This window comes from Alligator mississippiensis, chromosome 5 (genome assembly GCF_030867095.1).
Source record: "Alligator mississippiensis isolate rAllMis1 chromosome 5, rAllMis1, whole genome shotgun sequence".
In the NCBI taxonomy this organism is placed as follows: domain Eukaryota; kingdom Metazoa; phylum Chordata; order Crocodylia; family Alligatoridae; genus Alligator; species Alligator mississippiensis.
Genome location: NC_081828.1, coordinates 36,249,467 through 36,274,870, shown reverse-complemented (window position 1 = coordinate 36,274,870; position 25,404 = coordinate 36,249,467). Strand labels below are relative to the sequence as shown.

The window sequence follows — 25,404 nt, the reverse complement described above, 5'->3', positions numbered from 1 at the left end:
CGGTCTTATTCACTGTGTGGGGGTCATGGTTTTCATCAAACACCTGTAGCAGCTGTTTCTAGTGTTTCAGGCCTTAATCCTGGCAATAATATCTCATCATTTACTTCTCATATTTTTTCCTTCCTCCAATAAAAGGGCATAAACGAGCGTTACCTTCATTTCTCATCTTTATTTCCTATTGTAAGCCCTGCATATAGACTTAGTTCCTGCTTCCATGCCTCTAGGCTTTTTTGATCTGGAAATTTAACTTTTCCAAAGAGTCAAATCCTTCCACACCACCTGTTTTCTCTCTTTCCAGAAACTGCTTTTTTCCTGTTAATGATATGTTTTTCCTTGCTGCTGTTCTTGTTTTTCAGCTATTGCACTATGTTCATGTATCTTGAGCTGGGTGATGAAAGAGGAGGACTCCATGTTTACAACTCTAAACAGGCTCTTTAAGAGAACTACTAAAAGGCACTGCCACCTCAGCTAGTATTCCTATTAAGTGAACAGACTACTTGCTGGCACTGGTCCATACTCTTCCTGGATCTCTGGGCTTCTTCCCTATATCCCAGGTTTCATGCAGCTATCAGTAATAAAAATTTTTAGCTTTAAAAATTGAAAGGATTATGGAAAATATCTTGGGAACTTGTCCTAAGGGACTAATACAGGTTCAAAACCCAGAACTGGTGTTAGGCACTGCACAAAGGTAATATGGGACCTGTAATTTAATGATAGTTTGAAACAGTTGGAACCTGAGGTACATATTCTCCACATGAGAAGACAGAAGTTCCTGAAGCAAAACCCCCTAACATTGTTACCACCGGGGATAATTTGTCCTGAACTGCACAAGGAAAAATACCAAGCATTATATTGCCCAGTATTGTTTCTTGTCAAAAGCTATTGCTGCTTCCTCACTTTTAGCAAGTTTGCAAAACCTGATAAAATGAGCATGGTACAAACATTTATATATCCTTTGTGACATGAATCACAAATGAATAGAAATTAAAACACAGGAGTTAAAACAACAATTAATTTAAGAATATTGGAGAGGCGTTCATGCCTATAATTCCTTTATTCCAATACAACAATGCCTACTTTCTCTTGCCAGCTTGTCACTCCCCAATTTTCACAGTTCCCCCACCGTGTTCCCATCCTTTTTCATTCCAAATCCCAGAGTAATTCCATTCAGTCAGCAAAGGTGTCAGGTTTCTTCTCTGTGGGTCATTCTAGGAGTTGCAAATACTGTGGAGGAGAGGCATAGAATTTAAAAAGATCTTGATAAATTGGAGAACTGAGCTATGGACAGCACAAAATTCAACAAAGCTCCTGGAGAAGAAAAACCTAGAGAAGGGCCTATGGAAGAAAAATCACATCCACACATACTGAAGTGGGGATAATTCATTAGACACTCGCATTGCTGAGAGGGATCTGGAGGTTTTGGTGGATCACACACTCAACATGAGTCAGCAGTGCAATGCAGTTGCCAAAAAAAAGCAAATGCTTGTGCTGCATTAACAGGAGTTCTGTATGTAGCATATGGGAAGTGATAGTATTACTTAACTAATTTTGGGTAGACTTCAGCTGGAAAATTTGTATGCAGCTCTGGGTTCTGCATTTTAGGAGGCACATTTTGGGCATACAATTTTCCAGCTGAAGCCTACCCAAAATTAGTGCAGGCCCCCACTCAGGCAGGGCAAACAGCCTGCATCTCACCCCCTTCCCCTCTCCTCACTCCCTTCCTGCAGACAGCGCCAGGGGTGGGGCAGGGCTGCATCAGCTCAGCCCTGATCTTGTGACAGATTGATCCTAGGAAACAGAAGTTCCTACAGGCACTTCAAAGAGGAGGACCTTCATCTGATTCCTTGTTTAATGAGGGTTAATTTGTTGTACAATCGGCTGCTTTTATAGCGCTCTGCATATGTCATGGCGTGGCTGTAGAGCGCTTCCAGGGGACTGATTGCACAACAAATGTAACTTCTGTCTGCACCCTAGAGAAACTGGAGAGGATCCAGAGGTGAGTGACGAAAGTTGATATAGTGGTTAGAATGCAGAATGTACAAGGAAAGTCTGAGAGGTATGTTTAGTTTGGAGACAAGGGAGCTAAGGGGAGACATGATAACAGCTTTCAAATATTGGGATAGTCCCTGTGAAGAAGAGGGAAAACAATTGTTCTCCCTGGCTAAGCCAAAGTTCAAAGCCAGAGATTTAAAACTATAGCAGAACAGGTACATATTCAGTCTTGGGGTAGGGGAAGGGAGTGTCCTTAATTTTAGAAGAGTAGGACAATAGAGCAAGTTGCCAAGGGAAATTTATAGTCACAGTCTTTGGAAAGTCTCTAGAAGAATGTATATAAACATTTCAGAAGATGGGTTCTGCATAGTACATCCTGAGTTCATCCTGGGGCTTAGACTAGATGACCCTTGAGGTTCTTTCTGACTCTATGATTCCTTTGGTGGCAGAGGAAGAGCGGAGGAAGAAAATGAAAGATTGATGGCTGAAGTTCAGAGGCCACAAAAACAGCTGCTGACAGCCACAGGATTAAACTGCAAGAGGAAAACATGGTGTAATTGTTCTCTTCCCTGTTCTGGGGTTAGGAAGTCAAGATTTTTTTCTGCTTGCAGGAATAGTTAGTGACACTGAGCTTAAAATTCTTTCTCTTCTCTACCCCTCACCTTTAGAATGATGAAACCCATTTATTTTCCCCACTGTTACTTCTGTCCCATTCCAAATTCAGGGAAGTCATTCAGAAGGTGGTCCCAAACACTTAAGGAGAATCCTGACACAGAAAGTTGCCATGATTAAGTTTTAAAGTGAACATTCCTTTGAGATGTTAGAGTAAATTAGTTTTAAAGCTGGTGGACTACATCTTAAGCGAGCATAAACTCAGCTATTCTCATTTATCTGTATAAAACTTCTGATTTTCACCCTCTGAGTGGCTTATTGTTATATTCAACTCATAAACTTCTGAAACTCGCTCTAAACAGAAGGGCTGGAAACCTCTTATTTTACAAAATAAATGTAAATTCTATAGAGTGTGATAGAGTTTAAGCTGTTTCCAAATCACAGACAAAAGTAACCCCAGCATAAAATATTTGGCCTTTTTTTTTTTTTTAATGTTAACTAGGATGATGCATTGTGGGCGAATATTTTAGATCATCTATTTCTCCCTTGGTTCTGTAGTACATGCATAATTGTGCGTCAGATAATGTTGTTACCAGTTAGGCAGACAATCATTCATTATAATTTTAGGCAATATAATAGCTAAATTTCTCTTGCTTAGGGAAACCAGAAGCAGAAAGCACACTGTAAGAGCTAGGGTATAGACACATAACAACTCTATCACTAATAAAGGATGTTGATAGCAGCTGTTTGGATGCAACTGTTATGTTTGCATGATTTTGCTGTAATACAAGCAGAGGCATAGCTAGCTGTTGTGGTGTCTTAAGTAGAGAGGGGGAGAAAAGGGGGACAGATTGTTACCTGCCATAGTACAAGCTGCAGGACAGTCTCCTCACTTTCTTGGCTGTAGCAGCTCTTACAGGTTGCCCTGGGGTCAATATTCTGGTGCACTCTCTAAATCAGCGCCCAGAGCTGGTGCCCTGCTCACTTGCTAGTAGTTATGCTACTGAATAAAAGTGCAGCAAAACTGCGTGGATGTTAACCCTGCATCAGTCAGAGTCAAAGTTAGGGTGGTTTAGCTCTCTTGTATTGCCACAGAGTCATGCAGACATAATAGTTAGATCAGCAATTTTCAACCAGGGTGCTGGGACACCCTGGACTGCCACAAAAACCTTTGAAGGATGCTTCAGGAAATGTGAGGAGATAAGCAGATAAGGGCAGGCTCCAGGTGTAAGGCGATAAAGGCAGGCTCAGGCTCTCTCCCTTCTGGACTCTCTGCAAGGAAGTAAGAACTGAAAGATTTAAATTAGTTTTTGAAATGGGGTGCCACTCTTGGAGGGGTGCCTGGAATCTGATGAGGGGTGCCTTGAGTCTAAAATCATTGAGAAGCACTGATTTAGGAGAGTGTAGCGGTTGTTATGATCTGAGTAGAAGCTCCCCCTCCCCTTTTCAAGTAGCAGGTATGTACATTTGTCCATACCCTTAGTCCAGATCCAGATCGGCTAGTATTCCTCAAACACCAAAGCTACTTGTTTTAAAGATAAACAGATCCCAAAGCTGCCTGTCCTAAAAAAAACAACTTCCCAACAGGTAAGATTAGGGAAATCATTTTTTATTACATGGTGTTTGATATAACTTGCTCTTAGTATCTCCCATAATTTTCTCCCTCCCGGAAGACTAGAACATTTTCCCCAGAAGCTTTATGTCTATTCCAATATTTTGCTTACTTTAAAAATATCCACTGCTTTCCATGTAGGATATTAAATGTCTTTGCTTTTCTACCTCCATACCAGCTTTCAGCTGTCTGGACAATCCGCCCTTCTGGATTTTTTAAATATCTATAGACCTGGAGAAAAAGTAGAGCAGGCGTGAGCAACCTGTAACTTGGAGGCTGGATCCAGTCCACAAGGCCATTTGATGCAGCCCATTGACATGGGGCTTTGGCAGCAGTCTTTTTCCCTGTACTCCCCCTGGAAGAGTGCCGGCTGCAGCTGGGTCCTAGCTTCTGTCCAGGGCTGACCCAAACTGGGCCAGTCTGGCCCTCAGTCTTAGAAGTTTGGTTGCCAACCACTGAGGTAGAGGATTGGAGAGAGAATATGGGAGTGTATGTTTCTCTGTGCAGACAAATTGCAGCCAACACCAGAATTTATTTTTAAGTTTGGTGCTTAAATTTGTATCTGCAAGTCTGATAAAGTAAAAATTAATATTATGTTACTGTGTAAGGATTACTTGCATGTACAGATCTGAAATTTGTGCTTGAAAAAGCTGCATGAGCATGTTTTTACCTTTAAAGGTAACTGTGTGATAGAAGAATCTAATATAACCCTTCTAAACGTGGAGAAGGTTGAAGTTTTTCACATGTAGGAAATTCAGGCATGTCTCATTACACGCTTACATAAAACTGTATAAAACTGCATAAGATGATATTGATTTGCATACTTATTTTACAAATAAGTTTTACTTGTATAATGATTTTTATACAGCTTTTATAGCTAATATTTGTCATACAGGGCAATTGCTACAGCTGTGCCTGATTCATGCATAAAAAATGAAAATAAAACCTTCTCTACAGTGGTATTGACAATTAGATTTTTGGAATACATTTATATATAAAATTCATGGTTTCCTTGATTACATGTGATATTCTGTCTCTTTTGTCCTGGCAATTATACAAAGCAGTGCCTTCTCTCTGAAGTGGGTATATAACTTCTTTCCAGACTGCGGCTTTTTGAGTGGGGGTCTTTGCATGTTTTCTGCCTCTTCCTTCCTGAGAATTGCCTTGCTTATGTCATCATGGGTCAAATTCACTCTGAGGTAGGCACTGTGTAGGTTTTAGGCTGGCTCTCCAAACATGGTAAATAATCACCGGTGGTAAATGGCCCCTGCTTTTCAAAAGATACAGTATCATGGAGGTTTAACAAATTTCTCAACGATTTAATTGTTGTTCCAGTGACTGATGGAGGCAAAAAATACTTAACATGAATTGAGCACTGCAAGCGTGTGTGGTAGTTTATTTTTTATTAAAGCGGGTGTTTTTATGAAGTGAGATGCATGACTGAGTCTAGTATTGCAAAGTTAACAAAATCAAGGTCACTTTGCTTTTTTTGTTTTTTTTTAACATCTAACATGCATTTCTGCAATTAAGTGCCTTGGTTGTCCTTTTTTAGAGATGATTAAGTGAAGGTTTTTTCCATAAATTAGCATTTTATTATTCATAGTGCATTTTTAATCCTATGTATAATGACAGAGGCTTTGGAAAGTAAAGGGGATTTGGCAAAGAAGAGTATTTCAAAAACAGGGAAGGTAAACTAGAAACATAATTTTTTTAGTGTTACTTATAAAGGCAAATGTATGAACTGTTGGGACTTATGATAATTGCTGGCATATTCCCTTAAGTATGATGCTGTGTCTGTGATTTTTTTCACAGGATCAATCATTTACAGCAATTTTACGTAATAACTTTCTGGCAGGCGTTTCTACTATTTTATTTACACCATTTGCCAAGCTCACCTTTGCTTGCAGGGTACAGTAAATGCACTCTGTAATATCTATTATGGCATGGTCAAAGGATAATTTATTGTCAAACAGAAAAATAGGTCAACACTAATGTCACTTGATGATCAACCCCCCAAGTTTAATAAAACATCTCACCAGCATGCATTCTGCGCAGCGGTTGATATTTTATTAGGACTACAGTACCTGGCTATAGCAGTAGTGTAATTACTGAGCTGTCAGAGTGATAAGTGGGATTAATGGCAGCCTGATGCACTTTAGTCTGCAGAGCGCTCAGAGAATTGGAAGATGGTATTATTATAAGAGGGAGTCTGTACTGGCATATTCATGGCACCAAAAAAAAAAAAAAGCTACCATTCAGGTTTGCATTGCCCTGCCTCATTAATATCTGACATTTTCAACAGCTGTTATTTGTGAACTAGCTCAATAATAAAAAGAGAAATAATTTGGCAAAGATGCTTAATAACCAGCACTGATATGCTGTTTATCTCCTTGTGGTATCTTCCTATTCCATTTTGATATAAGATTGTTCCATATATAATCGATGGAAATGTATGAAATGTGGTAAGTGCAGTTCCCTCAGCCTTTCCTACAGAGCTGTTTTATTTTTCCACTTGGTTTGGGGGAGTGGTAGAGAAGAAGTGGAGTGCAATGGCTGCTTTTTGTAATGCATGATTTCTGTTCTTTCCTAACTGTCTGCACAACAAAAACTGTCATCCAAACCCTCACTGTGCTACAACTTGACCACCGTGTCTTCTCCTTATCTGGCCTTGAGTACTGTGACCTTGCTTCCCTTGGATCTTTCCAGGATAGTAAGAGCATCTGGGCTGATTGCTCTGATCACATCCAACTTTTCTTTAAGGTCCACCCATTCCCCTCTGCCCTTTCCCACCCCACATCACTGACCTGCCCTTCATCTCCACTTCAAGTATGCAGGTTCTTCCCCTTCTCTCTAAGATCTTGCAGTCTTGTCAAATAATACCGAGTGGGGGCCAGCCTGTTTGGCAGGTGTGCCCCAAGTTAGTCCTGAACCCTCCCAGAGTACCACTCCAATCTCTTTCCCTTTCCCAATCTGCTGCTTTGTTTTCTGCTCTTTGCCCTGTGTTTCCTGACCCAGCTGCTGTTCTGCTTTCTGCTCCCTGCCTTAACTGTTGCAGTGCAGCTTGTCCCCCTTCCCAGTCTGCCACATGCTACACACAGAGTCTGCCTGTACCACTTGTGGCACCTGTGCTGCAGGTTGGCCACCCCAGACCTAGTTGATCCAGAGTGATCTTCCAAGGCACTCCCTACTTTTACCAGGTACCTGTCAGTTTGTCTTTTAAGTGTCTCCTTTGTTGTCCCTTGTACATGAGAAGAAATCCCTAATAAAATCTAAGTAGTTACTGCCACATCCTTCTTTAAAATCGCTTCTTACTATTTGCCTTTGTTATCTACAAAACCCAGCCTGCAGATTGTGGCTACAGAGGTGAAAAGCAGTATGTCTTTTTTAAAACTCTTGCTCTTTCTCGAATTGGGTGGTGTGGTGTGGGGTGAGAGGTGGGAAAGAGAGGTGGAACAGGACCTAAAATACATGCAACCAATAAGACTGTTCCTGTTCCTCACCGTGTGCATCTGCTTGTGTGTTAGCTTATCTCTGGTACTCTCCTTTCCTTTTACCTTTAGACTGTAAGAGCCTTTAGGACTGAGGATTGCCCAGAGCCTTTGAAGTGTCCCTACTCCCAATTAAGGGCCTTGTGGTTCATTACTCTCCTGCTAAAGAGTAATGGGGGGATTTGTAAATGCTGTGTAAGTCGTCTTGTTAGATCATGAATTTTTGCTGTTTTTTGCAAGTTGGCATTAGGTATTCTTTAAAACTATCCTGAAAAAGAACCCAGAATAGTTTAATGACTTCAGAAGTCATGGGCGATGTAGCATTTGACCTGTGATATTCACTGAAATGTAAAATAGACAAAAGTATGTACAGTATTTACTAGAATATAAGATGAGGTCCTTCCCCCACCACTACCACCACCTTTCCCTGCTCCCAAGCCAGTAATGGAGGAAAAGTCCTTCATCTTATATTCACATATGAAGCAGAACGGGGAGCAAATGGCTGTATGGCTCTGATTCTGGCCCTAAGACCGGGTTGGGGCCAGAGTCAGACCTATAGCAGTCTCCTGCTCCTCCTCTACAGCTTCTGCCCCTTTCCGTCCCCCTTACTGTCAAGTACAACTCAGCTCCAGCTTGGGCTGGGGTCTCTCCCAGGCATGGAGCATATGGAAACTCCTGCCCCTGCCTGGTCAATTGGCAGCCCTGACACTGCTGCATAGCCAGGTAAGGGCTGAGCTTCCACATGCTGTGCTCTGGGATGGAGCAGCCAGAGCTGTATCTGATAACAAGGGGTGGGAGAGGAGAACAGGTAGAAATTAGGAGGAGCAGGGGAGGAAGGAACAGAGACAGGAACAAGTGAAGGGAGAGCCACAGACTGTGTGAAGCTGAGGGTGGGGGGGCGGTGCAGGCGGCAGGGGAGGCTTGAAGGCTGTACGGGGAACATGTGGGTAGGGCAGTGGGCAAGGGGGCCACCTGACCTCCCCGGCCTGCCACTACTTTCCCTGCTGTAGGAGGGGGGAAGAAGATTCAAGACAACCCTCTGATACTTGGATCCTGTACCTGATAAACTATAACACATTTATAAATTGCCCATATATAGAATCTAATTATTTGGGTGTCATCTTATATTCAGGGTCATCTTATACTTGGGTAAGTACAGTAAATAAATATATTTAAAAGCCATGAGTCAAATAGACTAAGCCTTAGGGCCTAATCCATTAAAGGGACTTGTGCAGGTGAACTAGACCTATATGCCCACATGGGTTTTCTTTGCAGGAACCACCATTAATCATTACTAGTTAAAGTCTGTGAATTTTAATATAAAATACAATTTATCATGGTGGCGGTGGGGGGTAGGAGGGGATGGTAGGGGAGGCTCAGATATACTTGCAAACTCCTGTTGACATTGGTGAAAAACCAATTGGAATGTTACATTTTATTCCAAGAGTAACAGATGGTAAATCCACAGTTTAAATGTAAAAATGATCCTATCTTATCTAAAACTTGTATGTAATTAATATGTATTAAAATATTAAAGGAACTGGTCAGAATAAAAGAGACTCAAATTTACTAGCCACTCTACTCTTTGGTTTTGCTTCTTGTCTTTTCTATGAAAGTATCACTGAACTTTATGCATGTAATTGTTCAGTAGTCAAAATTACATCCTGTTTCACTTCACTATCAATTTAAGATTTGCGACAAGCCTGCTTTACCAGCGGGAAAGCTATGGTATGCAGAAATTTAGTGCCATGCTTAAGGTTACATAAGAATTTGTTATAGTGCCAGGTCTAGAAAGAATATATTTACAGATTGTGAAGAGAGGTAGATTAACATTTATGAAAATACCTAGATACTAGCAATGCACAATGGGGAAAAAACCAAAAAACAACCCCCAAGAAAATTAGTAATGTTGCCTTCAGGGCAGGTCTGGCATGGTGTTCATTGAATAATAAGGATAAAGAGAAATACTGAATGGAGGATTTGGAGGGGGCTCTCCATCCAGTGCATCAAAGGAAACTGGCACCCAGAGTAAGGACGAGTATGTTATTATACAGTTAAGGACTGTATCAGAATGCATGTCAGGGGAGCCAGAATGTTAAATGGGCTATTTCAACTCTGATGTCTCCTAACATTTGAGTGCCTAACTTCACAATCTGGAGATTCAGTAAGCATTTTATATGGGATATAGTTGTAGCTTGTACATTCAGAACACCGTATTTTATGGAACTGCTTTTCAGAGAGGAAGGATGCTCTTTTGTTGAAATCACTGAACAGAAGTAGATTTCTCTTTATTGCTTTGTTACAGACGTCATATGACTTCTGATTAATTCTTTAACCTTTCTGTGCCTCTGGCCACCTGCAGAATGGAGGTAATAACCCAGTGCTGTCCAACTTCTGAGTGGTTGGTGGCCACATGCTGCACTGGTTACAGGCTCTGGGTTATACACTATAGGGGCCTCACAGGATCTCTGGAACCCCCACTGTGTGGCCAGTGCAGCTTTCATAGTACGCGGAGTGTGAGCCCTTCTGCCTTTTTCCCACCACGTGGGCAATGCTAGCCCCTGCCTTCTAGCTGCTACCATGTGGGCAGCTGGCTCACCACTCCCCCTTCCACCATGCTGCCAAACTCCAGAGCATCTGTAGGTGCAATGGAGGGGGAGGGGGGGGAGTGGTGGCCAGGTAAGTGGTGGGCACCAGGTGGACAACCCTTACTTAAACCATTGAGATATTGTATCACTGAAGACTGGACACAACACCTGGCTACACACTAAGTGGGCACATGATGTAAACTTGAGTGTAGCTTACTTGAATCTGGTGTAGTGTTACCCTTGGAAAAATGTCGAGGGGGAGGGGAGAAGCAGGTAAAACTATACCTGTGTAGGTTAAAATGGTGCAAATATTGTCAGTCCTCTTCTATTCAGAGGTAGCTGTTCACTATGGGTAAATCTGCTTTCCTGCCACCAAGTGATGAGATGCTTTAATAGAGCCTACTGGTAGCAGCTACCTTTGAATCTGTCTGCTCCAGCTCCTAGTGTTAGGAGCACCAGTGTAATTTACAGTGGTGTACAAAACTGATGTAAATTACACCAGCGTAAAGGGTATAGTCACTTAGTTCAGCAGTGCTTTTAAGACACTTTGAAATACTTGTTCTGGAAGATTCTTCAGAAATGCAAAGTATTATTGGTTTTCAGATCATCTTCTGTCATGTGTGCTTAAAAAGGGTTATGCTATTGGTAGACAAGGTTCTTTGGGTGAATCTGATATCTTTTATTACACCAACTTAAATAGTTGGAAAAACATTTTTTTAAAAGCAAGCTTTTGGGTTCAAAAACCCTTTGTCAGGCTGAGGAAGTTTCAGCAGTTGGTGTGTGCTCTTCCTGGATGGAATGAAAAGTAAAGAAGCTGGAGGCTGGGCTGGTATGCATGCAAGATAGGCAGTCAGTGAAGATGTCGATTGAGGAGTCAATGGGTGAGAGACAGACTGGGTGGTGGGGGGGAGAAAAGGGGGATGAATAGTGGAGAAATACCTGGGGAGTCAGCTGTCAGGCAGGTTATAATGTGTCATAAATCCAGTGTCTATATTTAGTCCATGATTTTTAGTATCCAGGAGGTTGATGAATTGGAGCTCATAGGCTCGTCTCTGGGAAGTGTTGTGTAAGTTTCCCTTGAGGATCAGGACTGAGAGATTGGAGAGAGAGTGGTTTTCTTGTGAGAAATGTGCCCCCACCGGTAATTGGGTATTCCTGTCTTTGATAGATTTCCGGTGTGCGTTCATTCTGGTGTGCAGTTGTTGTTTGGTCTCTCCTATGTTTTTTCCATCAGGGCATTTGGTGCACTGGATGAGATGTATCACATTTCTGGAGGTGCAGCTGTAAGACCTGGGACGCTGATGGCTCTGTTGTGGGGTGTAGTAATAGTGGAGGTGGTGGAGATGTGTTGGCAGGTTTTGCATTTCTTGTCATGGCACGGTCTGGATCCATTTGGTGTGTTCTGGGCCTAAGGAAGTTTGCTTCTGGTGATGAGGTTAGTGAAGTTCGGTGCTTGTATGAAGCTAGGATTGGTGGCTCTGGGAAGATCTCTTTAAGAATAGGGTCTCTGTCTAGTATGGGCTGCAACTGTTTGAGGATTTTCCATACGGGTTTGAGGGAGGGGTGACATGTAATAACCAGCGGTGTGCAATTTGTGGGGGGGGTTCTTCTGTACTGCAGCAATTCTTCACATGGTATCTGGGTGGCTCTTTCAAATGTGCAATCTATCTCTCTGGAGGAGTGTCCTTGTTGGGTGAAAGCCTTTTTAAGATTGGCGAGGTGGCAATCCAGGGTGTTCTCAGTGCAAATTCAGTGGAATCAGAGGGCTTGGCTGTATATCACAGCTTTTTTGGTGTGTTTAGGGGGATTCTGGTTCTGTGCAGATATGTATGTTGGTCTGTGGGTTTCTTGTATAATGAAGTTTGTATTTTGCCATTATGGATGCTGATCATCATGTCTAAAAAGGAGATGTTGGTGCTGGAGTATTCAAGAGAGAGTTGGATGGAGGGATGGTGGTGGTTGAATTTCTGATGGAACTCAGTCAGAGATTGCAGGTTTTCAGTCCAAATGACGAAGATGTCATTGATATATCTTAAGTATAACAAGGATTTGACGTTGCATTCCTTGAGGACTTCCTCATCCATGTGGCTCATAAAAAGGTTGGTCATTGTGGGGCCATTTTGGTACCCATAGCTGTGCCCATAGTCTGGAGGAAGTGTTGGTTATTAAAAGTGAAATTGTTGTGTGTGAGGATGAAGTGTATAAGGTCAGTAATATCTTTGAGTCTGTACTCTGCATTGTAATCTTGCTCTTATAAGTATGTAAGGCAGGCTTGGATGCCATATTGCATATGCTATTGGTAGCATTTGCAATATATACCATCTTAACCTATTTACTTTTATTCCCCCAGATGCTTAAAGTGTGCGGATGCCCCCTGTCAGAAGAGCTGCCCAACTAATTTGGACATCAAGTCATTTATCACCAGCATTGCAAACAAGGTAAAAGCAGGCTCACAGTAGTAAATGAAAGGCTAAGAACCGCAGTTGCTTGCATTTCTTTTGTACGATTGAATTACAAATCTGACTTTTGCAGACTTTAATAAAATGTTGTTTAGAACAAGTATTATAAAATTTATCATATTCTTCTTAATTTTTAATTATGCTTGCTGCTGCTGTTCTGTGGAGGTACTGTACATACATAGGCAGTGTTTACAATAAATCTGTTTCTTCAGCAAATTTCTTTCTCTATGAGGCGTTTGTTTTGGATGCTTTTCATCAATTAATACTATTGACAAAACTATAAACACTTCAGTGTAATGAATACACTCAGTTGCTACCTGACTGAGACACTATAGTTAGAGGGCTTTTTCTCCTATTAAAGAATAAATCTTTTTAGGAAATGATTATTATTTTCTTGTTTAAATTTGCTTTGGGCTGAAACTTGGTGGCATGACAGTGCTCATGTCAGGGATGAATGTTTTTCATTATAATGGTTCACGTAAATAGGCTTTTTTTGGTTCTTAGTCACAAAACCAAGTAATATCAGTAAAATATTACAATAATAAATAGAATCCATTTTCGAAGGTGGAGTGCCTTTTGAAAACTTGTTAATGGAGGAAAAATATTTTGCTATTATAAAAATAACAATGACACTTGAAACTTCTTGCTCTGTTGCCTGTGGATGTGTGAGAGTTGAAAATACCAATGTTTAAAGATGACTGCAAAGCCAACATAAAGAGTGATGTCTACAATAACTAGACTGCGGGGGACATTCTGAGTTTAAGCATATATTGTTGCTCACCTTTTAAAAGCTGCCTTTTTATGTTAAGCCCTTCCCTGCATCCTGATTTGCTCTCTCTGAAACCAGACTCAGAATCTGCTCAGATGGTTGGGCTTTCCTGTCCAGGATATATAGGCAACCAGCTGCTCCTATCTCATGTATCTCATCTCACCAACCTATTCTGTGAGGCAGGGATGTGGGGATCTCTATAAGTGAAATGGAAGAAAAAGTGGGCTGCAGCAGCCATGAATTAACTACCATATTTTTGGTGCACAGTGGGTATTATGTGAATAGCAACAGAAACAGTAACAGTAAATTCTATACCTTAACAAGAAACATTGTAACAAAACAAGATATTACGACACACTCATCAATTATAACATAACTACACATTGATGTGGTTTACAGTGATTGGCACTCAGCCCGGCATCTGCATATAGACTTCTCTGTTACATAATCTGTGTTGTATCAATGCAGCATTTATTTTCATGAATGCAGGCATCTGTTTCCAGCCATGCTATCCTCCTTTGCAGCATATTGCTTCTTATTACCTCTTTCAAGCATTGTGAAACGGAGAAGATAGAAATCTGTAATGAAATTGCTGCTCTCTGTCTTAACTCTGTTTTTTGTTTGCTCAGAAAACCTAAAGCAAATCTAATATAGAAGCAGTTTAACAAGTAAACTTGTTTCCCTTTAGGGCAGTGGTCTCCAACCTTTTTATGTTGAAGATCACTTTTTGGCATCCCAGGATCTACTGCCCCTGCTCCCCGCCCCGCCCCGCCTGCCTCCCGGACAAGCTGCCCAGGCTCTGACTCCACTCACCCAGCCCAGCCTGGGCGGCATGGGGCGTGGCTCAGCCCAGCCACATGTGTCCTGCCGCTCCCGATCGTGGAGCCTCTGACAGATTGAGAGTGATTGTCAGAGGCTCCATGATCGACCAGTCAATTGAAATCAACTGGTTGGTGACCACTGCTTTAGGGGAACTGAGGTCTAGGACTAACCAAACCTATTTCAAGGCGCAACCCTTTTTAATAAGAGGGACTGCCTATAGACGTGCTAACGTGTCGGAACAGACTCTATTAATAGTCTGCTCCTCATTCTAATTGGAACACTCCAGTGTCGCCTCACCGTCATGTGTATTAAGCCCCCTATGAATTTCAGAATGGCCATGGATGGCCATTTTGAAATTTGCAGAGGGGATTAATATACATGGCGGCGAGGTGTTTTAATTAGAGAGGCTGCCAAGGAATTGCTCTAATTAAAACACTCCCTCCTACCTCGGAGCACATGTATAGGCAACCAGGGAGCCAGAGTTCTGCAGATAGGTTCCCGAGGGTAGAATGGAGCTTTGTGGGAAGCCTGCTACAAATGAAGCACAACTTCAGGGAGGAGGACTGTGATCTACCCTGTTTCAAGATGAATCTGGAGTTGGAGGCTGATAGGCCTACAGTGTAGCCCAAGGAAAGGAGGTTGCCCCCTTCTTAAAGAAAGGTCACCCTATCTCAAACAAAGCGTAGTTTTTGCTCAGTCTTGGAACTAGATCTGGGTAAATAAAGGACTTTTCAGTTTGGTGGCTGAGCTGGAAAAGTGGGAAAAGATTTGATCCAGGTTGCCAGTAAACAAGACATTTCTTCAGTTTTTGTCCCTTTAATTGTTAGTTCTGCATGTCTGTGTAATGGGATGTCTCTAAAAAGGTATTAGAAACTACAAACATTAAGTCTGTGTTTGCAGTAGAGGCAAGTAACCAGTTACTGACCAGCTGCTGTTTACCAGGAAATCCTGCTTTGGAAGAGACTAGTGCCAGAATTTCATTGTTTCAGGAGTGTCTATGTTCCTCAGGGAAAAACTGAAATCCTCTGATGACTGTGCAATTACTAAATTGTCAGCTTAGCCTGGCTGTAAGAATATTCAGTCCATAGCTTCAGTATCCCTTTTAGGAGTAATCGTTATACAGTGAGAGGTGGACAAGGAACTTGGTACCTGATGCTGATGCCAGAAAAAATGTGAGAAAACTGAATATGGAGTTGTACAGACTGGGGCATGGTTCCTTGAGGTTGCATGGTGCTTTAGGCTGTGCTCCCATACCCCGGCCAGCATGAATGAAATTGAACACTTGTTAGCTATGTTAATGTAAAAAGATTGTGAGGTGGAACAAAGCTAAGGATTGCCCAAGTGGTGGCTGCCTAGTTCCTGATGCACACCCCTTATGTACTTATAGGCTGCCACCAAGTCCCCCCTGAGCCTATGCTTCTTCAGACTGAAGAGTCCCAGACCTCTCAGCCTCTTCTCATAATGCCTGATTTTTTGATCTTTGATCATGCACGTGGCTCTCCTCTGGATTCTCAAGCTTCTCCATGTCCTTTTTAAAGTATGGAACCTGGAATTGGATGCAGTACTCCAGCTGCGGCCTCACCAAGGATGACATCTTGGGTCTTGCTTGAGATGCATCACTAGATGCAAGCCAGGATTTTATTTGCTTTGCTGGCTGCAGCATCGCATTGGTGGCTCATATTTATCTTGTGTTCAGTCACGACCCCCAAGTGGTGGGGGGTCATGGTGCTAGGGAGTGTAGCACTGCCAAGCCTGTAGTATGATGTGGGTTCTTTCTCCCAAGGTGAAGCACCTTGTATTTCTCTATGTTGAATGTCATCAGGTTTTCATCTGCCCACCTTGCAAGCCTATCCAGGTCAGCCTGAATCCCCAGCTTGTCCTCTAGAGTGACGGCACTTCCTCATAATTTGGTGTCATCTGCAAACTTAGCCAGTCCACTTCTGACACCCGAATCCAGATTGCTTATGAATATATTAAAGAGTACTGGTCCAAGAACTGAACCCTGGGGGATGCCACTGGTCACTATGCACCATGTTGACTCGGTTCCATCAACAATCACTCTCTGGATCCAGCCACGGAGCCAGTTCCCCAGCCATCAGACCATAAGGTTGTTGAGGCTGTAGCTTCCCAATTTTACCATGAGGACTTCATAGGAGACCAGGTCAAAGGCTTTTCTGAAATCCAAGTAAATGACATCAGCCTCTCCTCCCCAGTCCAGGTAATGCATCACCCATGGTCATAGAAGGAAATGAGGTTGGTCAGGCATGACCTACCTGTAACAAAGATGCTGGCTATTTCTCAGAATGACGCCTTCCATTAGCCTGCTGTTGATGGATTCTTTATTAATTTTTCCAAGATCTTTCCAGGGATGGAGGTGAACTGATTGGCCTGTAGTTCCCTGGGTTTTCCTTCCTTCCCTTCTTGAAGATAGGCACCACATTGGCCCTTTTCCAATCTTTAGGAACCTCTTTGGAGCACCACGAGTTCTCACATATCCTTGCCATTGGCTGTGCTACGATGTCAGCCAACTCTTTTAGCAGTCTTGGATGCATTCCATCCAGGCCCACTGACTTGTGGATGTCCAGACTCTCAAGGTGTCCTGTCACAAGGTCTTCACCAGTTGTAGGTGTATGGTCGACCTTACCCTGGTATCCTGTGTGCTGTCAGGCAGGGTGATCTGCTTGGACTGGTGGAAAACCGACACAAAGTAATCATAGAGAAAATTAGCTTTTTCCTGGTTGTTGGTTGTGAGCTGCTCTGTTCGGTTCAGCAGGGGTCCAACGTTGCCCTTATTTTTCTTTTGACTTCATGTATCTGAAGAAGGACTTTTTATTGTCCTTGATTCCCATAGCCAGTTTGAGCTCTGTTTCAGCCTTGGCTTTTCTGGTGAGTCAGTGATACATAATCCTCCTTAGAGGTATTTCCCTTCTTCCAACCCTCTCTCTTTTCTTAATCTTAAAAGCTTCTCTTTTAAGATTAAGGAGGTTCATGAGTTCCCTGTTGAGCCAAGGGGGTCTCCCAGCCCTTTTACTACCTTTCCTACAGGCTGGAATGTGCTTCCCTTGCATTTTTAGAATTGTGTCCCTAAAGAGCGACCACTCATCATGGATTCCCCTCTGTCAGATCATGATCTTTCAGGGCCTTGACAACCAACCTCCCAAGCTTGTAAAAGTCAGCTTTCCTAAAGTCAAGGATTTCTGCATTGCTGACTGATTTGCCAGCTTTGCAATGGATAGAAAAAGTGATCAACTTGCTTCCCTTTGATCCTCAGGTCACTTACTAGGTCATCCCCTTTGGCCAGAACCAGATCCAGCAGCACTTTACCCTTTGTCAGCCCCATAGACTACTTGAGTCAAATAGAGCTCATCAATGCAAGTGATGGAGCTTCACGACCGATCAGATTTTGCCGAATGCCTTTCCCATGAGATGTCAGGGTGATTGAAGTCGCCCATGATGACCATGCACCGAGAGCATGCACCCTCTGCTAGTTTCCTAGAGAATTTGTGGTCAAGCACTTCCTCCTGGTTAGGAGTTCTATAATAGACTTCTACAGTTATACCCCCTTCTCCATGTTCTCCCTGTATTCTAACCCAGACGGTTTCAAGTTGCCCTCTTTGGGTGTCAATGTCTGCTTATAGGGAAGTGTACTGCTTCTTGAGATAGAGCTACACCCCTGCCCTTCCTCCTGACACGGTCCCTCCTGTGCAAGGTATAGCCATCTATACCTGTGGCCCAGTCATAAGTGGAGTCCCACCAGGTCTCTGTTATCCCTATGAGATCATATTTGTTATTGCTTAGCAGAAGGGCCAGTTCCTCCTGTTTGTTCCTAACACTCCTGGCATTTGTATACAGGCAGCTAAGCTTGCCATTGGAAGCCCTAGGCTTCTTTGTGCACTTAGTCCTATCCTTGGCCTGGGGTAAGTTCCATTGTGTTACCTGACCTGCTGTTTATGTACTTGTCACTTCCTGGACTTGCACTGGTGGTTATCTGCCTGTCCTCCAGCAATCTTAGTCTAAAGCTTTGTCAAGCAGGTCAGCCAATCTGGCCAAGAAAAGCTTCTTTCCTGCCTCTGTCTCTGAAGTGTGGACTATGATTGAAGAAGCCAAAGTCTTCACAATGGCACCAACATTGTAGTCTTATCTTGACTTCTTCAATATGTCTCTCCCTCCTTTGGGAAAAGAAAATGAAATATAAGAATTTCCTTTTTGAAAAGTTTGAAATGGATCCAGTATTTGTTTGCTCATTTTTTGCATAATTTATTTTTTTCTAATCTTTTATTAAAATAATAGAAAGTTATTGAGTCTTTCATTGAAAGTCATGTTGCTTAAGTTGTCCGCTTCCACAAAAAGGAAAACATGGCAGTATCAAGTTCTTTGTTTAAAATTAGTTTTCTCTAAAATTCTGCTTTTCAGTGAGAATTATTTTCATTTACTTCACTTAAATCAGGCCTAATATTTTCCATCGCATGGATCTTGTAAACGGAATTGTTTTGACTCCGATACTTTATGATGACTTCTGCTAATTTCTTGGCAAAATAGATTCTGAAAAAGGAAAGGAAGCTCAAAAGACTCAGGTATTTGGTATTGAAAAACCCTGAAAATCTGAATCCTTACCTCAACCTTTTCCCCTTCTCAGTTCCCCCTACCACTCTTTTCAGTCACCACAGAAAGCTGCTTTTTTAACCCAGCAGATTCCCTTACTTCTATGTGAACGTCTTTGCCTCAGCCCCAATAGACAGTCTCGCTCTCATACCTGTATAAAGTTCTAGAGCTCTTTAGATCTGCAGGTAGTTCCTTGGCTAAGAGTGTTTCCAAATTGGTTTAAATTTTAAAGGCAGGGATGTGTTAAGACAAGGAAAAGCCAGGGCTGGGGCGTGGGGAAAAGTAGCATTAATATAATACAAACCAGGTTGCCTGTGCATCTTATCTGTATTCTCTCAATAAATGGTGAGTGATATAACACTCAGGTATTCGTTTCAACAAGTTTCGTTATAAACATATGCTGTTTAGACAGTAGTGTATTGAAAATGTATTCTTTTGTCAGGCATTTAAGAACTCCATTGTACATAGTAGGTTTTGTTGAAAAACTACTGTAGCAATCATAAAAGGTCAGGGATTCTTGTTCTCTAAAGCCTGAGGCTTTTTAGATATTTACAGGCCATGTACAATGTAGGCTGTTCCACGCTGCTCTGCCAGTAGACCTCAACTCAGGAGGGGGGGGGCTCTTTCTGGGTTGAGAGGGTAATTGAATTGCCAGGCTCAATGAGCCTTGGGCCTCTTTGAGAAAAGGATGTCACTTGTGCTGTATTGTGTTAGGCATCTGTGATTCAGTAGAGTTTAGACCACAACTTCCATTCTTTCTTTCCATACAAACTGGATTACAGCTCCACTTTCCAAAGGTACAATCTATTCTATTGTGTCTTCCCAGTCAGCTTTTCTCAGTAGCGTTCATATAGACTGTTTGCAATTGTATCTCTCAATAGGTGAGACATAACTTTAGATTCATCATACTGTGAATACTAGTTTGTTTCTTTTAACACCAAATGATGACAAACAAGCATGTTAGCTCTGAACTGTTTTTGAGAGACTATTTACATTTAGCTTTGCTGTTTGAAACACAATCCTTGCCTTGAGAAAATATTATTGTTCAGCTTAAGCATGTTGGGTATTTGTGATCTCTTCATTTCAAATAAAATCTTCTAAGTACTTCCATGATACAGGAGAAAGCGATATTTTGTCTTATTATCTCTGGCAGATTAGGAAGAGTGGTTTTAGGATTTTAGTACCTGTACTTGTGTGCTTTGTGCTCCTGCTCCTCAAAGGGGAATGGCAGAATGGACCTCCAGAAGCAACACTCCACTGTGAAAGGATTCGTTGGAGAGCTTTACAGTGATGGTTCATCTTCGAGCTACCGAGAAGCAACTCTCGGTGTTATTGGCACCTCATGAATCTCAGACCTTCGTGTCCACCCTCCTTTATTCTGAATAAAACTCTGCTGTCGGAGAAAGCAGTCCAGCAGAAAGCTACTTCACCCTATATTGGCTTAGTTGACTTGCCTTTGAACTTCTCATTGAGGCAGCCTTAGAGCTGCTCATTAACTATAGCTTAGTGTTAGTAGTTGCTCTGACATGCCCGTGTTTGAGGTGTAGCATTAGTAGTCAGCAGAAACTGCCCTGTGTTTATATGACATTTGCGCAATAAGCAATAGGGGTGTGCAAAACGGGCTGTATTCGGTTCGGATTTGGCCCAAATTGGGGACAGTGATTACATTTGTTGATTTGGATCACTGTCCCTTATTCGATTCCTGGCATACTCCCCGGCAGGCCTGGAAGTGGACCGGAAGTGCTTCTGGACTACTTCTGGGTCTGCTGCCAAGTGTGCTGGGGAGCCCCCTGCACTCCTGTGGGACGCTTCATCTGCGCCAGCATCACAGCATTCAGTAGCCGCCTGCTATTTTGAGGTACGTAAAAAAAACATTTAAAGCTGTGTCTATGTCCAAATCTCCAAATCTGTCTAAATCGATTAATAGATTTCATAGATTTCATAGACATTAGGGCTGGAAGGGACCTCGGAAGATCATCGAGTCCAGCCCCCTGCCCAAAGGGCAGGAAGTCAGCTGGGGTCATAGGATCCCAGCAAGATAAGCATCCAGTTTGCTCGTGAAGGTGTTCAATGTAGGCGCTTGAACCAACTCCGGTGGCAGGCTGTTCCAGACCTTGGGGGCTCGGACAGTAAAGAAATTCTTTCTTATGTCCAGCCTGAAACGGTCTTGTAGTAGTTTATGACCGTTCGACCTAGTCGTCATCCCTTGGGGCGCTCTGGTGAACAAACGTTCCCCCAGATACTGGTGGTCATCCCTGATAAACTTATAGGTGGCCATCAGATCACCCCTGAGCCTGCGCTTTTCCAGGCTAAAGAGCTCCAGGGCTCTCAGCCTGTCATCGTAGGGTCTGATTCCCTGACCTCTGATCATGCGTGTGGCTCTTCTCTGGACTCTCTCAAGCTTCTCCACATCCTTTTTGAATTGTGGAGCCCAAAACTGGACGCAGTACTCCAGCTGCGGCCTCACCAAGGCCGAGTACAAGGGGAGAATGACATCTCGGAATTTGCTTGAGAAGCATCTATGGATGCAAGCCAGTGTTTTGGTCACTTTACTAGCTGCAGCATCGCACTGCAGGCTCATGTTCATCTTGTGGTCAATGATGACCCCCAAGTCTCTTTCTTCCTTAGTGCTAGCCAGCGTAGCACTGCCGAGCCTATAAGGATGCTGCGGGTTTTTCTTCCCAAGGTGGAGAACCTTGCATTTATTGGCGTTGAACACCATCAGATTCTCATCCACCCACTTGCTGAGCCTGTCCAGGTCAGCCTGGATCACCCGCCTGTCTTCTGGTGTGGATGCTTTGCCCCAAAGTTTGGTGTCATCGGCGAACTTGGCCAGTCCGCTTCTGACTCCAGTGTCCGCATCATTAACGAAGATGTTGAACAGTATGGGTCCAAGGACAGAGCCTTGGGGGACCCCACTGGTCACAGGACACCATGATGAGTGACTTCCATCAATTACTACCCTCTGGGTCCAACCACGGAGCCAATTTTCCAGCCAGTGGATCGTGGAGGACCCAAGGCGACAATTGGCCAGTTTCACCAAGAGGTGATCATGGGAAACCAGATCGAAGGCTTTTTTGAAGTCAAGATATATGACATCAATCTCTTCTCCCTTGTCCAGGTGATAGGTCACCTGGTCGTAGAAGGAAATGAGATTGGTCAAGCAAGACCTACCCGCAACAAACCCATGCTGGCTATCCCTTAAGATGTTGGCTTCAGCCAGTCCATTAAGGATGGCCTCTTTAATTAACTTTTCTAAGACCTTCCCCGGGGTAGAAGTCAGGCTAATGGGCCTATAGTTAGCCGGATCCACTTTCCTCCCTTTCTTGAAGATAGGCACCACATTGGCCTTCTTCCAGTCTTCGGGCACTACACCAGAGCGCCAAGAGTTTTCAAAGATCCGTGCTAGAGGCTGGGCTATGATGCTCGCCAGCTCCTTGAGTACCCTGGGGTGTAGATTGCCAGGGCCAACTGACTTGAAGGTATCCAGCTTCTCAAGATGTTCCTTCACGAAGTCAGCATTAATGGAGGGCAGGGGATCACCCTCACCCGGACTTCCCTGTCCTGTAGCGGGCATGGACGTCCCACAGGACTGATGAAATACTGACGCAAAGTACCTATTTAATAGGTTGGCTTTTTCCTGGGCTTCAGTTGTCAGTTGCCCCATCTGGTTCAGCAGGGGTCCAACGTTGCCCCTGCTTTTCCTCCAGCTCCCCACATATCTGAAAAAGGACTTTGTATTGTCCTTGATGCTCAAAGCTAGTTGGAGTTCAGTTGCAGCCTTGGCTTTCCTGGTATGCTCCTTACAGGACCGGACCAGTGCAGAATAATCCTCCTTGGAGGTGACTCCCATCCTCCATCCTTTGTAGGCCTTTCTTTTTATCCTCAGGAGGTCTGCTAGGTCCCTGGAGAGCCAGGGGGGCTGCTGTGCCCTCTTGCTGCCTTTCCTCCGAGATGGAATAGACTTAGTTTGTGCAATGAGGATCGCTCCCTTGAGGAGCAACCACTCTTCTTGAACTCCCCTCTCCCTGTGGTCATGGTCCCTTAGGGCCTCACTGACAAGCCTACTGAGCTTTTCAAAGTCGGCTTTCCTGAAGTCAAGGACTTCCGCGTTGCTGACTGACTTGCCAGCTTTTCGGCGGATGGTGAAGGTGATCAGCTCATGGTCGCTGTCACCCAGCTTCCCATCGATCACTAGTTCACCGACTAGGTCATCCCCAGTAGCCAGTACCAGGTCGAGCAGCGCTTTGCCTCTCATTGGCCCATAGACTTCTTGATTCAGGTAGAGGTCATCCACGCACGAGAGGAAGCTTTGCGACTGCTCAGATTTTGCTGAGCGATCCTCCCATGAGATGTCTGGGTAATTGAAGTCACCCATGACAACCATGGTCCTGGAGCATGCTGCCTCAGCCAGTCCCCGGGCAAACTCCTGGTCAAGCTCAGGACTTTGGGTGGGAGGTCTGTAGTAGACTCCCACCATTGTGTCCCCTGTGCCGTGTTCCCCATGGATTTTAACCCAGAGGGTCTCCAGTCGTCCATCCTGGTTGCCAATATCGGCTTGCAAGGACGTGTAGCTTTCCTTAACATAGAGAGCTACACCCCTGCCCCTTTTATCTACACGATCCCTCCTGTACAGGGTATAGCCATCTATCCCCGTGGTCCAGTTATGGGTGGAGTCCCACCAGGTCTCCATTATCCCTATGACATCATAATTATTTGCATTGAGCAGGAGGATGAGCTCCTCCTGCTTATTCCCCAAGCTCCTGGCATTTGTGAAGAGGCAGGCAAGTGTCCCCTGGGGGGCTTCTTCCTTGCCCACAGATTTTACCAGGGCTGGGGCAGGGTTGGGCTCCCTTTAGTGCCTTGAACTGCTGGCTTTGCAAGGATTGCTCAGTGGGCCAGCAGTGGCGGTAGTCCCCCCGTCCCCCAGTGGGCTTAGTTTAAAGCCCGGTGGAGCAGGTCAGCCAGTCTGGCTGAGAAGAGCCTCCTCCCTAGGGGAGAGAGGTGGAGGCCATCTCTTCCCAGCAGCTCGCTGCCTCTCTCACCAAAGAGCGGGCTGTGGTCATGAAAGCCAAAGCCTTCCTGACGACACCAGCGCCACAGTCTTTGGTTGACCACGTGGATCCTCCTCTCCCTCCTCTGCCCATAGCCCAAGACTGGGAGGATTGACGAGAACACCACCTGTGCCCCCAGACCCTTTAGCCCCACTCCCAAATCCCTGTAGCACCTCATGACCCGGCTGGGAGCGCTCCGAGCCGTGTCATTGGTGCCCACATGAATAAGGAGCATGGGATAGTGGTCTGTGGGTTGGAGGAGCTTTGGGATCCTCTCCGTAATGTCCCGGATGTGGGCCCCCGGGAAGCAGCAGACTTCCTGGGCTAAGGGGTCGGGGTGGCAGATTGCCCCCTCAGTCCCCCTCAGGAGGGAGTCTCCCACAACAAACACCTTACGTTTTGTCTTGGGGAGAGCAGGGGCGGTAGCTGCAGTTGGGCCCATGTTGCCTGTGGGAGCCGGCAACTCAGGAGGCTCTTCTGGAGCGGCAAGAGGTGCGTACCTGTTGCTCAGCTCTGGCAGGGCAGGGGCCTTGGTGCAGTGGGCCTTAGGGCCCTTGACCACCTTGGTCCATTCCCCTGGCTGGACAGAGTGGGAGGTCCTGGAGTCCTCCTTTGGCCTGGAGGGAGACTGTGGTCTACCCTCCGCCTCCCGGGGGAGAAAGACTCCTACTGCCAGGCCCATCTCCTGTTCGCAGTCCCTGATGGCACGCAGTCTCTGGACTGCGGCCTGGAGCTCCTCCAGCTGGTGCGCCAGAGACCCCAAAAGGGAGCAGACCCCACAAGGGGAGGTAACCATGCTCCCAGGCCCCAGAGCCTGAAAAAGGGACAGGCAGCCCCCACAGCCGAGAGCCAGGGGCTCTGTCTGCGTGGAGGCTGGAACCAGGGGCTCCATCTGGGTGGCCGTCTCTGAGGTGCCAGAGGGGGGGGCCGCGGAGCCTGAGGGGACCCTTGGGGCGCAGCGCTTGCCCATCCGTGGCATGCCTCTGGTAGGCTGGCTACGGCTGGGACTGTCTACCCTGGGGGGTGCGCTGACAGGGTCCGGGGCCCTCCCGTGCGAACTCCGCGCTAACTCACGCGCCGTGCAGAGAAGAGTGCCTGTTTGCACAGCCTGTTCACGCAGCTCCGGTCGCTTGGCTCCCTGGGGGGCTGGGCGAAGTAGGGGCCTGGGCAGGGCTTGACCTGGCCCGGCTCCACTCAGCCACCTCCTCCCACTCACTAAGGGGTTAGTCCCCTCTTTCCATGGGCCCCACTTACCTCCAGCTGTGCTGGGGGTCGGTGGGGGGCTCCGCAGCTGCTGGAGGGTTTCTGGGGGGCTTCGGGGGAGTGGGGGCGCAGCAGACTTTCACCTGCACGTCTCTCGTTGCTCCCGAGCCTAACTGGGGCTTTTCCCTGTCGGCGGGCCCTTT

The 25,404-nt window shown here is 44.8% G+C and overlaps 1 protein-coding gene across 4 annotated transcripts in view; it reads left to right on the top strand.

The window, feature by feature from the left end:
• DPYD (dihydropyrimidine dehydrogenase) overlaps positions 1-25,404 on the top strand; it is a 701,931-nt gene that overhangs the window by 176,959 nt on the left and 499,568 nt on the right. For all 4 annotated transcript variants that reach the window (XM_019479122.2, XM_006265262.4, XM_014599709.3 and 1 more), the window contains one exon: positions 12,643-12,730. In XM_019479122.2, the coding sequence (XP_019334667.1) occupies positions 12,643-12,730 (88 nt within the window). The remainder of the gene's footprint in view (positions 1-12,642; positions 12,731-25,404) is intronic.